The 13,660-nt window shown below is 36.6% G+C and overlaps 1 protein-coding gene across 5 annotated transcripts in view; it reads left to right on the forward strand.

Moving 5' to 3' along the window:
* The window catches only part of WDR72 (WD repeat domain 72), a 221,939-nt gene that overhangs the window by 38,691 nt on the left and 169,588 nt on the right, over positions 1 to 13,660 (forward strand). For all 5 annotated transcript variants that reach the window (XM_077764377.1, XM_077764378.1, XM_077764380.1 and 2 more), the window contains 6 exons: positions 325 to 444; positions 1,300 to 1,445; positions 1,828 to 1,924; positions 6,931 to 7,072; positions 8,684 to 8,911; positions 11,160 to 11,380. In XM_077764377.1, the coding sequence (XP_077620503.1) occupies positions 325 to 444; positions 1,300 to 1,445; positions 1,828 to 1,924; positions 6,931 to 7,072; positions 8,684 to 8,911; positions 11,160 to 11,380 (954 nt within the window). The remainder of the gene's footprint in view (positions 1 to 324; positions 445 to 1,299; positions 1,446 to 1,827; positions 1,925 to 6,930; positions 7,073 to 8,683; positions 8,912 to 11,159; positions 11,381 to 13,660) is intronic.

Consider the following 13,660-nt stretch of genomic DNA (forward strand, 5'->3'; position numbering starts at 1 on the left):
TTTGTTTATCTTTCCGCCATACCTGAAAATTAGAAACTTATTCATATCTTTACATTCTCAGCATCCAGCACAGTGCCCCACAGAATGCTTGGATGAATGATTATATATGAGGAATCCTTTAATCCAAGTGGGATTCCTATTCTTGGTTTCTTTTGTGAAGTGATTTCTTAGTCCAGGGAATTCAAAAGGAAACTGGAGTATTTATTTTTTTTTTTTATAAAAATGGTCTGATCTATTTCAGATATACGGGGTAGTAAGTTTTCTGGTACAGTGATGTATAAATTACCTAGAACTGGTACTAAAATGTTCTCATTCCTTTTGAAGGAAAAACAAGATGTCTATGAGAAGGAATCCAAATTTCTCGACTCCCTGAACTGCCGGGCGATACGATTTTGCACATATACAGAGAGACTTTTATTGGTGGTATTTTCTAAATGTTGGAAGGTATTATAAAATGACAAGATAAATGGAATTATTTGTCCTTTATGACCCACTTATATCACTCTTCCTCTCCTTGCACTCAGCTGTTTTGCTTCTCAGGATATTATATGTATAAAATAGATCCTAATTTTATTAGTAACAGACCATAACAAGAATGATTATTTATCTCTAGGTTATTTTAAATTTTGATGCCTGAGCTTTAGAATTAAAAAGCAAAGTAAACCCTTTCATCTACATACATTGATTTTATTTATGGACTTTGTTCTTTTTCTGCGTAGTTGCTATGTTCATTTCTAGGGAATATACATTCCTTTCTTATGGGTATATTTGCTGATCTCTCCAAGTAAGAATGAAAAGCTGACTTATTATCATTTGATAGCATCTCTTTCTCTTTAATGTTTCATATAGCTGGCCCAGCTAACAAAACTACATTGTCTTACTTATATGTTGATAATATATTTTTGAACAAAAATATAAAATATCTGGTCTAACAAAAGTTTTCTGCTGTGTAAACTTTTTGTATAATACCTCTTTAAAAGTAGAAATTGGACTACCATACAGAAGGAATAAAATTATATATAAATTTTGGGATTTTTGGTCTCTGTGCTTAATGGGCACATTCTGAAATGGTATAAAGTTTATTCACTAAACCTATCTTAGGATAAATGTGAAAAAATAAGTACTAGTAAAATATTATCTTGGTGCATGAGTATAGTGTGTCCAGTTACTAATATTTAATATATTGTTGTATTAATACGGCCATCTAGATAGTCTTGATAAGCCTAATTTATCTTTCATCTCATTGTCAGATTAGATTAGAGGCTTTTGTTAATTTGCATCATTAATTTTGTATTTTAGGTTTATGACTATTGTGATTTTTCCCTTCTGCGGACTGAAGTTAGTAGAAGTGGGCAGCTTTTTGCTGGTGGAGAGGTGCTTGCTGCTCACAGAATCATCATCTGGACAGAAGATGGTCACAGTTACATCTATCAGCTGCTGAACAGGTGGGCTCAGATGGGAGCGGCATACAAAACATTCAGGTAGAAAATGAACTTTGGGAGGTTTATTATGGAAAAATCTCTGCATGCTGCCCATGATCAAAAACCAGAACAAAACAACTTTGGCACTAGAAGATTTACTCTGGGCTTGGTAGGCTTCAGCCTTTGTATAAAACAGCAGGGGATGAAGGAATGAGATTAACCATGTATAACTTGTACAGCTGGTGCTGGGTTTTCAAAAAGTCACTTGTAATTATTAACCCAACAATTTCTAACTAGAGTTTAGAAACTTGAATGGTACCATCCGGCTTTTGAAAGTGGTAGGAGGAAAAAAACGAATAAAGAAGCCCAAAGTTCTAAACTCTGCTTTTTATTTTTTGCCATGCAGTGGGCTTTCAAAAAGCATATACCCTGCTGATGGAAGAGTGCTTAAAGAGACCATTTATCCTCATTTACTGTGCTCTACTTCTGTGCAGGAAAATAAGGTAATGCAAGGAGAGAGTGACTGCCTCAAAGCAGCTTCACTCCGCATTTTAGATAAGTGTTGCTTTGTCTGTAACAGAGTCAGACTTGAAAAAATTGAATGGAAGAATCACATCAAGTTGTCAACGAGAAAATCAAATCTAATTGTTAAATGGGTACTGAAGAGAAAACTTTGCCTTCGAAAAATATATATTTTAAAGCTGGAGTAACTAAATGATATATATTTGTTAGAGAAAAATAATGAAAGTTAAAATTAAAATTAAAAGTTAACAATGGAGGAACTAAAATTCATAATTTTGCCACCATAAATATTCACAAGGAATATTTTTATGTATTTACTTATTTTAATAAGAAAACTTTCAAACATTTAAAAAGTTTCAGAATAGCATAATGATCACTTATCTACCCTCTTGCTAGATATACCAATTGTCAACATTTTGCCATATTTATTCTCTCTCTCCCTCCCTCCCTCACCCCACCACAGACACACATTGTTCACTGATCCTTTGGAATATGTTTTAGTGTGAAGTTATTAACATTTTGATGTGTCTACTCCAATTTTTAAATTTTATCAAATGGTTTATATCCTTTTTTAACTCAATATTATAGTTTTCCCCTATGTTTAGCTATTCTTCTGAATAAATTTTCTTGCCAAAACAAATTTAATTGTGAATCCTGGCAGAATTGAGGATATAATTAATTGTGTGTTTTTACTTAACTGAATTTTATCTTTGACACTCTACGTAGCCTGACCCTTTTAAAGTTATTTTATTTTAGCAGTGCTACCCAAAGTGGGATTTGTTCTTGTTATTGTGACTATTAACCTGTAGACTTAGTTATCAGTTAATTATCCAAGGAGGTATTTCCTGGAGAATAAGGACTTTGGATTACTGGTGTGTCAACCAAGGAAACATGCTATTTTTTACGGAGTGATGATTTGCTTAATTAGGCAGCTTAGCCATTGGAGAACCTATAGTTCTGTGACTGTCCCTTAACATATCTGCAAGGTTTTGTTGCAAAAACTTGATGAAGAAGCTGCCAGCCACAAATTAGAACTCTGAGTGCCACTGGGGCACAGGCAAACTTCAGAATTGTGGAATCAAATACTATTTCGAAGGTCATTGGTGAGTGGCAGTCGAGTCTTGCTTTGCTGTTGATCATAAGCGCAGTCGTGTGGCTAACTCAGAAAAGCATTTCCAGTTATTTTGTAAAGGACCTGCATGCCCATTCTTTCTTTTAGCTCCAGAATGCACTTTTTATAAAGCAGGTTTCCCCAAAAGCTAAAATATAAGTAGTGTCCTTTAAGATCTTCTAGTCAACTGCAAATATCAGTGCTATGAGGAAAAACACAGCAATTACAAATTAACTTAAGAAAATACCAATCTTAGGGAAGCCACTTTATTTTGCTTTTCAAAATGTGAAGACATAGATCTATGGATCTTTTATCAATAATTCTTAAATAATCTTTTTTTTAAAACATTTACTTCTGAGAGAGAGAAAGAGGACCTGTGCAAGTGGGGTAAGGAGAGGGTGGGGGGAGAGAGAGAGAGAGAGAGGGAGACACAGAATTTGAAACAACTCCAGGCTCCAAGCTGTTAGCACAGAGCCTGACGCAGAGCTTGAACTCATGAACCGTGAGATAATGACCTGAGCCGAAGTCAGACACTTAACCAACTGAGCCACCCAGGTGTGGTTTAGACAACCACAGTCATTTCTTCATCTTAAAAGTTGGAAATACTTGGAAACCAGTGAAAGATGAATAGCATAATTGGAAACTAAAGGAAGCCAATCTACCCACCCTTATACCCTTGCTTGTCCTTTGTCCAGCCAGAAACTAAAGTCTAACATTATTTTCCTTATTTGAAACATCACCAATATTCCCTAAATAAAAGATTTCTTAGTCTCTCCTGAAGTTAGAAGGTAACATTTTGATGGGGTGGGGAGATAAGTTAGTAGGTACAATGAGATTGGAAAAGGGTATTCTATAAATATGTGATATTAAGTGAACTCTTCTTTTTTTAGTTTTTTTAATGTTTTATTTATTTATTTCTAGGAGAAAGAGAGAGACAGTGTGAGCAGGGGAGGGCCAGAGAGAGACGGAGTGACAGACTCTGAAACAGGCTCCAGGCTCTGAGCTGTAGTCAGCCCGACGCAGGGCTTGAAACCATGAACCGCGAGATCATGACCTAAGCCAAAGTCAGACGCTTAACCGACTAAGCCACCCAGGCGCCCCTTAAGTGAACTCTTCTTTGGGAATGGCACTTTAGACTTAAATCTGAGTGTTTGACAGTAACATGTTCCCGGAGTTACCATTTGTGATGTTAGGAATGTATCTGCTGATGAAGTTATAGTAGCAAAAGGAGACTAGCCCTTCTTTCGGTAGCTTCCTGAGAGTTTCCCAAGCTTCCAATCATAGCTGATGATCACTGAGGCCTGTGGCAGGGGTCCTGGGTGTTGACATGGGGTACTGGCCTTCCAGGACTTGGCTGTGGAGTAACTGCATGGCTGAGGTAAGAGTACAGCCTGAGGACTGCATGTAAGGAATTGGGTGCATGAACCAAGAGTGATAACAATGATGATGATGGGTAATTTTTTTTGAGTCCTTATTATTATCACATACACACACTCCTTCATTACATGCATTCCCACTGTGGCCTCACTTTGCAAATCATGTTCGGAGAGGTTAATTCCTAGGATTTGAACCTGGGCAGTTTGGCCCGAGTCTGGGAGTTGGACTTTGGAGCAAGTTTCTCAATTGTTCTGAAAAGCGGATAAGAAGAATGATTAATCTGTACTGAGTATGTACCAAAGGCATGGCACCATTCTAAGCACCTCACCTTTAACAATTCATTAATACTAACAGCAATCCCATAGAGTAGGTGCTTTTATTGCCCTTCTTTCACACTTAGGGAAAATGAGACACAGAAAGGTTAGTAAGTTGTCCACATCAAGTAATTGGCACTTTTAACAGAGTTAATACGTGCTAAACTAGGATTTGAATCCAGGCAATTAACCCAAGAGAATTCTCTCTTTTTTTAAATGTGTATTTATTTAAATTCTGAGAGAGATGGAGCAGGGGAGGGCCAGTGAGAGAGGGAGAGGGAGGATTCCAAACAGGCTCCATGCTGTCAGCGCAGAGCCTGATGTGGGGCTCAATCCAATGAACCATGAGATTATGAGTCAGATGTTTAACCAAGTGAGCCACCCAGGCACCCTGAGAACTCACTCTTAAGGACTATTTTATTGCCTTTCGGAGGGCAGGTGTTTCTTGTGATGAATACTGGGTACTGTGATGAAAAATCAGAGTTCATATGGTTAGGGGCTCTGAGCAGAGTTTCCCGGTGAATAGAAAGAACTAGAGGGAATACTGCGAAGGATGAGGGCGGAGGTGACAAGGAGTGGGTGTGAGCAAGTAATGAATGGCAGTGGGATAGTAGGTACGGAGTGGGTAACTGCAGCATGGGAGCATAAGCGGTCAGGGGAAAAGAGGCCTGCTGCCTGCTACCAACTCCAGGAACCGAATAGCCGCCCAGGCTCTCTGTATCAAAATCATGAGGGAGTTGGACTAGTCTAAAGTTCTTCAAGGTCAAGAGAGTTTGAGAAGCTAGTTTGGCAGTGTACCAAATTGTATCGACACAGTTTCTAACACCTACAAAAGTGATGGCTTGAGAAGTATAAGACTCGAAAGTGCCTTCTAAATCTGTAGAAACAACTTCCTAGGAACTGTTTTCTCCTCTGCAATACTCTCTTGTTGGGGACTACCGTTGCATGCTCTTGGATTCCTTTCATACTCGCTTCCTGTCTTCATTTGCTTTTCTCCATAACTGGAATAAGAGCAGTGTTTACTTACTCTGTAGCTTTGTTGTGAGGATTAAATACAGCAGTGGTTTGGCCTTTCATATTCTCCACAGATATGTTATAGAATTTTTCTAATAATACATCAAAGTCCTGACCTTCAAGCATATTTTCTGATGAGGAACTATCACTTTCTTAGACTTTATTACTTCCAGCACCAGCAGTTGGCTTTCTTTCCAGGGTGCCTTTTATTTGTACACCAAAATAAGTTTTTGTTTTTATAATCACTTAATCATTTTGATCCCTTGTTCATAATCTCTATATGCAAATCTGCCCAAAGAACATCTACACTGCACTGAGGCACTAGAGAGATTCTAGACTCATTACACTAGTAAAGGCATTTCTTCCAGAACTTTGGTGCCCAATATTCATACTCTGCCTTAGCAAAATTATAGCTTTATGTATGTACATAATATATAATGTATTGAAATAAACTATAACTATATATTTACTTATATTAGTATTTGTTTACTTCTTTGTATGTAATGGACTCATTTTTATTTGTGACCTCTTGGAATGTTTAAAATCAAATATATAAATCTGTAAAGTAGTTACCAGAAAGTTGAAAGCATACTAATCACACCAAATTACCATACATATATTATTTGTTGCTATTTTAATTGACAATTGGAACTGAACAGACCATAAAGAAATCAAGCCTCCTTAGTGGACAGTAGAGTGGGGTCATGAAGGCATGGACTCTTGAGTCTGAACTGTTGGACTCATAAGCATATTGCTGTCTGTTATCACTTTAGGCAAATCAATCTCCACTCTCAGTTTATTCATCTGGGAAATGGAGACAATGATAATACCAACTTCACAGAATTACTGTGAGGATTATTTAGCGGAATAGATGTAAAGCCCCTAACAGTATGTGTAATATAGACATAGAACATGTTAAGTAAACGTTAAATATTCTTATTAACTCCGAAGTCTAGCTGATGACTTTGCTTCTTACCTTATGAAAACTTTTTTGTCTTGAGTAAGAGATGATTTCACTTAAGTTACCTTGAAATTTTTGAAAGAGCGGGCAACAAATGGAAACAATTCAGTTAATCTATAAAGTCTTATTCCTTCATTTGAAAACAGTGGTTGTCATTTTATATTTATATATTTTTTTCTACATAAAAGCTAACTTTTTGTTTTGGACCAGGGCCTTTCCTTTGTTATGGGCTACATGAATGAAAGGAAAGAGCCTTTTTATAAGATACTGTTCTCTGGAGAAGTCTCAGGAAGAATTACTTTGTGGCACATCCCTGATGTTCCTGTATCCAAGTTTGATGGTTCTCCTAGAGGTAAGACAGTTTCTAATCTATTTCTAATCACATGTCTTCTGGGAACTAGTTTATAATTAACTCAGTGTTTTTCTCATTTGAGTAACATGAGGGTACAAGTAAGATAAATTTTCTCATGTACCACACTATGCATTAGATGCCAACATAAAAGGAGGTATAAACATGATGTTTATAGATCTGGTACAACAATACAACTGATATAATTCAAATTAACATCAATTTAACAGGAATGATGTTTTATTCAAATGAAATGGGAGCTTTCAATATGGACGTAGGATAGGTTGATATGGCATACTCATGTTTTTGAATTTGTCATGCCCATGTCCGTCCTGTACCCTTTACAACCAGTTCCTCTCCTGGTATTATTACAACTGCTTGGAATGGCAGGGGCTGATATAAACTTGGCCACCAAACCATTTGGCTCTTTGAACTATTAGATGATTTACCATTTGCTTATTTTCATTTTTCTTAGAATACAAAACTGAAATCATTAAAGGAAACATTATTGTGGAGAACCGTCAAGGTCCTGAGACTTAGGTATTCCAAACTGAGAAAGCCCGTCCTACTCTTCTCTTATTCCCAAATCATTAAGATATCTCTGAATCACTGTCTGAGGCACAGCAGAAACAAGGTCCTCAATATTTGAATTCCAAAGCACAAGTTTCCGTTACTTAACAAACTCACTGGCTTAATTTTCAGTGTCTTTGTCATAAATGTTTTCAAAACGGTTCCTAATAGTCCTAGGTTAATAAGAAAATGGCCAAAAAATAGATTTAGAACTTGGTACAGTGTATGGAAAAGTTTCTTAGAAGTTCTATATTAAGAGTTAAAATGTATACCATGCCCCTGCTAAGGCCATCTAATGGTGACTAGGATTTCTCATGCATGTACCACTGCCAGCAGCGGAATTAAGGAGGCATTTAGGTAATTTTCTTTATAACTGGAACCATAGACATCTATGACAACTCTTGATGCTTGTCTAAGTTTTGGGGTCTAGGTTTTTCATAATTACTGTGGCACATGTACTGCAAGATTAGGGATGCCCTTTCATAGAGAAGTAGGTGGCTCTGACCCGCCCTCTTTGCTCCTGGATCCAAGCCTCTCTCCCTTCAAATGCTTAGATGATGAGCTACATAGAATGATAATCAGTGCTCTCAGTAATTCTTAGATATTTGCCTGGGGGCTTGGTATGATTTTGAGATACTCATACCCTTCATATTCAAAGAATACATTTCTTCCATTTTCTTCACACAACTAACAGACCCTCAGTTTTCCTTCTTAACATTGCTGAGACAAATAGAGAACTCATGAGACTAGACCACCACTTTACATCACTGCAAGAGTTTCTCCATTCTTTTCAGTTGACCTAGGTCTAAAATGAATGCACTAATACACATCTATTCTTCTGAGGCTGCCTGAAGGACAGAGGACCAATGAGATAGCATCTTGAGTAAAGACAATAGAAGGCAGGAGAACTTTTCTGCATATAGCCACTGTTAGGATGGCAAAAGAGCCTCTGTGGACCACAAGGGATGGTGCCTTGATAACAGTTTCCAGGTCTATGATGAATTTATAAGCCAGATTTTCCCTTTTTGTGTGTTTTCCTTTTAGAAATACCAATAACTGCCACCTGGACCCTTCAAGATAATTTTGATAAGCATCATACCATGAGTATTATCGACTATGTCTCTGGGGCTGCAACAGTGGCAGTCACTTCATCAGAGTATGTTTCAAGTCTTGATAAACTAATATGTGGCTGCGAAGATGGGACCATTTTCATTACACAGGCTTTGAATGCTGCCAAAGCAGGACTTCTAGAAGGCGGTTCTTTATTAAAAGGTCATTGAATTTTATTTAACCCCATTTATTTAATTTACTTAAGCTTCAACTTTAACAAGCTGTACTAAGAAGATTGCCAAAGCTTAAAAAATTTGCTGACATTTGCTAATTAATGTGTACATATTTTAATGTTAAAGTAAAATGCATATCTGGGTTTTTTTAAAAAATCAAATGGAGGGTTATACAATGAGAAAATATGTTTCTCTTCTTCCTTGATCTTCCTGCTTCCTTCACCAAAGGCAACTGCTAATAAGTTTCTTTATACCCTTAAAATTTTCTCTGCATATACAAGTACATACCAACCTAGCAATATGCATTCTTTTAATTATATTATGCAAATGGAGGCATGTTCTATACACTTTACCGAAATACCCTGAAACATATCTTAATAAAATATTTTGGAGCACATTCTTTATGAGCTCATTTTAAATGACTAATAATAATCAAATTTTCATTTAAAAAATCTCTTATTAATGGGTGTTTCGGTTTTTCTAGTCTTTGGCTTTGAGAGAAAATGCTGAATTAACCATCTTTGCACATATATGTGGTCATATCTATAGTATGAATTTGCAGGAGTAGAATTACGGATCAACACTTATGAATATTTTTAATTTTGAAAAGTTATTAAAATGTTCTCCAAAGAACATCTGTGTACATGTGTCTCCACTAATAGCCTATGAAAATGTCTTTTTCCCACACCTTAGCCAACTTTGTGTGCTATTAAACATTTTAGGATTTGCCAATCAGAAAAAAAATGGTATCTTCCTGTTTTAATTTTAATTTCTTTGTTAATATAAACATGTTCTTATCTATTTTTGCCCATTTCAACAGTGAATATCTATTAAATAAAGACTGTTATGCAGTAAGTTTCTTATGTAAAGGAAGGAAAATGCAGGAAGTGATTGAGATTTTGGGATGTGTAGGTAATGTCTGATAGTTTTTAATGCATGGATCCTACTAGACTGTAAGGTCCTTAAGAGATAAGGCCAAATCTCAATTTTTAAGACACACCTTGTTACATTGCCTGTTCTCAGCTTACTTTGACTACTTACTAAATGTTACTAATTTGTATTCACTGATTGCGTGAAAGAAAGGAGTGAATAGCAATGAACCGAGGAGAATACTGCTCCATGGCTCAATGGCTGCTATTAAAAGTTAGTGAAAAAGCTTAAGACCTTAGCACTTCTAATCTAGGCTGATTTTTCTTATCCAGAAAAAAAGCAGAAAGCTACATTTGACTTGAATATCTGAATTAATAGTCATCTTGGTTTGCTGAGGGGATATAAACTGAGCATGTGTCTCCTGGAAGTGAAATAACTAATGATTCTTTAATCAAAGTAATAATGACTCTTTGGGACTCTTTCTCAATTTTAGGAAAGAGGGTTTGTGGTCTATGGTCTTCTCCATTTTTTTCTGTTTAGTTTTAGTTTTAGCTAATGATGAAGTCAGAGGCTGTATGGAAACTGAGTGTCAGTAGTCCTGTGCTCTAGGAGAGCTATGGTATGAAATACCCACATCCTTACCAAGTGCCAGTGCTAGGAAATGAAAGACATTATCTTATTTATTCTACACAACAGTCTTGTGTGAAATAAGTGCTATTATTGTCCCAGGGTTTTCAGATGCAGTGCCTGTGGCTTAGAGGGGGAAAAGCAACTTGTCATGGTGACCTGTCTAGTAAGTAACAAACCTAGAAAACCAAACCATTCATGTAATAGCAAAGCTATGCTCTTAAACATTATGCTGTGCTTTTTCACCCTTGGATTCAGGTCACGTAACTTATCTGAGCCTCAGGTACTTTATCTGTAAAACAATAGAACTAGATAATCTCTAATATTTTTTAAGGCAAAAAAGTATTTGGTGAAACTTTGCTTTTCTTTTATACTAGACTTGGTTAAGCTTATTAAAAGGGCAGCAGTAATGTTCTGAGATTAATTTTTATAGAAGCAAAATGGATAAATTGTTCACTCTTTTAGAACAGCCTTTGCTATTTGATGGCACTGGAATTGGTAACTTGCTAACATCCTTAGAGAAGTTGTAGACTTCGAATAACCGGCTTTAGTGCTTCATCAGAAGCATGATGTAGCTTATAAGGAGATGCTTGCCTTTTGAAATGGTTCAAGGATTGGTCATTCATTTTAACTTTAATTTGTGTATCTTCTTTACATTAAAATTTTATAAAAGAAAACTTCAATACTATTTCTTGAATAAAAATAATTTTTTCATTATTTGGTGTTTGGTTGTTTTCCAGATTCCCTTCCTTACAAAGTGCTCAAAGGCCATCACCAAAGCATTACTTCATTACTTTATCCACATGGTCTCTCTTCAAAATTAGACCAAAGTTGGCTTGTGTCTGGAGACCAGGATTCATGTGTCATTTTGTGGAATATCTTTACTGAAGAAATTCTGCATAAATTCTTTTTGGAGGCTGGTCCAGTAACAAGTCTTTTGATGTCACCAGAGAACTTCAGAGTAAGTTAAGACAAACCGTAAAATATAACATAAATTTTTTAAAATTTACTTTGAGGGAGAGAGCATGAGCTGGGGAGGGACAGAGAGAGGGAGAGGGAGAATCCCATCAGGCTCCATGTTGTCAGCACAGAGTCTGATGTGGGGCTCGAGCTCACAAACCATGAGATTATGACCTGAGCCAAAATCAAGTCAGATGCTTAACTGACTGAGCCACCCAGGTGCCCCTAATTTAAAAGTTATATAACATTGCGGAATGTTTAAAAAACATAAGAAAAATTAACCCATATTCCCCTAGAAAAGTTCTATGTACCTTAATACAACTGGGTAAATTTTATAAATTCCTTTCTAAATGTTTATGGGCATTTTAGTCTTATTACAGCTTATGCAAATAGTTTGATTCTAAAGTAAAGATTTTATCAATTCTTGGTTTCAGAAGAGTCTGTTAATTCTCTTACTTTTTTTTTCTTTTTTCCCCTAATTCTTTATCTTAATTTTAAGTTTAATTTTTAAATTTTTTGTTACTGTTTTTTTAAATGTTTATTATGTTTTTGAGAGAGAGAGACAGTGCATGTGTGCATGAGCAGGGAAGGGGCAGAGAGGGACAGGGACAAAGTATGCAAAGCAGGACTCTGTGCTGACAGCAGAGAGCCCAATGCAGGGCTCAAACTCATGAACCCTGAGATCATAACCTGAGCCAAAGTGAGACGCATAACCAAGACCCACCTAGGTGCCCCTAATTATTTTGTTTAGGAAAAGATATTGACATTCAATATAGAAGCAATTCAAATATATAGGAATCTATACATTAGAACTTTTGCCTTCAGTAATTTACTTTTATAACAATACTGATAGTTATATTTTATTTTTCTTAAATAGATTTTTGTTAGCTCTCTTTCATTTGTTTAACAAATACATAGCTCTAACAAATTTCTGAGTATCTACCTTGTGCAGGACAAAAGGAAATATTTACAGATATAATTTTCTTATGCAATATAAACTTAACTTCAGCTTCCATAAAGCTGACATCTTTAACTTTTGAGTTTCCTGAGTTTGTCAATTACTTGATTGACTTGCCAGAATTATCTCTCTCTAATACTTAAAAATTCAGCTGCAAAGTAAACTCAGAGAAAACTTACACTGTATTTTTGTAGTAAGGCATAATGAAAGAAACAAATCAGTGCAACAAAGTTAAGGGACTTTAAAAAAAGACTTCCATATGGGGATTTGGGATACTCTGATATGTCTTTTATTCCTGAAGTTCCCTTCTTTAACCATTTTTTTTCCTCAAAGCTCCAAGACAGTAGTCAAATCCTGACCCCTTTTACTTTTGCCTCAGTCACAGATAACTTAACTCCAAGAATCATAACCATAAGCCAAATAAAAGGGGGTTTATTGAAAGGGCATGAGAGCCAATATTTTAGGCATACAAGACAAAACACTCTGCAGCAAGGAGTCTGTGCAATTTGAACTTATATTTGGAAACCAAGGTTACTCTTCAAGTCTCCCATCCAAAGGAGTCTGTTTTCTGTGATTGCTCCTTTTTAAAATTTTGTTTATTTATTTTTGAGAGAGAGAGAACAGAGGAGGGGCAGAGGGAGAGGGGGGACAGAGGATCCAAAGTGGGCTCCGCATGCCAACTCAAACACACAAAGCATGAAATCATGACCTGAGCCCAAGTCAGACACTTATCCATTGAGCCACCCAGGTGCCCTTGTGAACTCCTTTCTCTTGCTTCTTCCTATCACTTCCTTTAGCTTTACAATTTCAAATCTGTAGAAAAGAGAATCTGATTGGCCTAGTGTGGGTCTCTAGTGTATGTCTACCTCTGGCTATAGGATCTATGTTCACATGTTGCGTGTATGTTTACATGTGATATATAAGTATAATTTTCCTGAAGTACGCTGGCTCTATTCTAGAAGCTGTGGGTTGTGCTGGTTCTGTAAAAGATAGTAGTAGGGAGGAATGCCACCTGCCTTATTTTACAAGTCTGGGTTCCCCATATAACGCACCTGCCATTTTGTGATTTTTTCCCCCCTTAGGATTCTGTAGTCTCCTTAGAATTAGGAAGAATTACTTGCTCCCCAGCACCCCACAGAAAGAGGTCAGTAATGGGCATAGGGATAATCTCAAGGGATCCCAACCAAAGCTTTAAACACAGCAGCTGAAACTGTGGCTAGATGCCCTAGTAAAGGTAGGAGCATCCACATGGCAAAAATGGTTAGAAAAGAAACAAAGAGGTAGAAGAGCCACTACCTGCTCCCCCTGCCTCCCTTACCCCCC

The sequence above is a fragment of the Crocuta crocuta genome, unplaced genomic scaffold (assembly GCF_008692635.1).
Source record: "Crocuta crocuta isolate KB4526 unplaced genomic scaffold, BGI_CrCroc_1.0 scaffold102, whole genome shotgun sequence".
Lineage (NCBI taxonomy): Eukaryota > Metazoa > Chordata > Mammalia > Carnivora > Hyaenidae > Crocuta > Crocuta crocuta.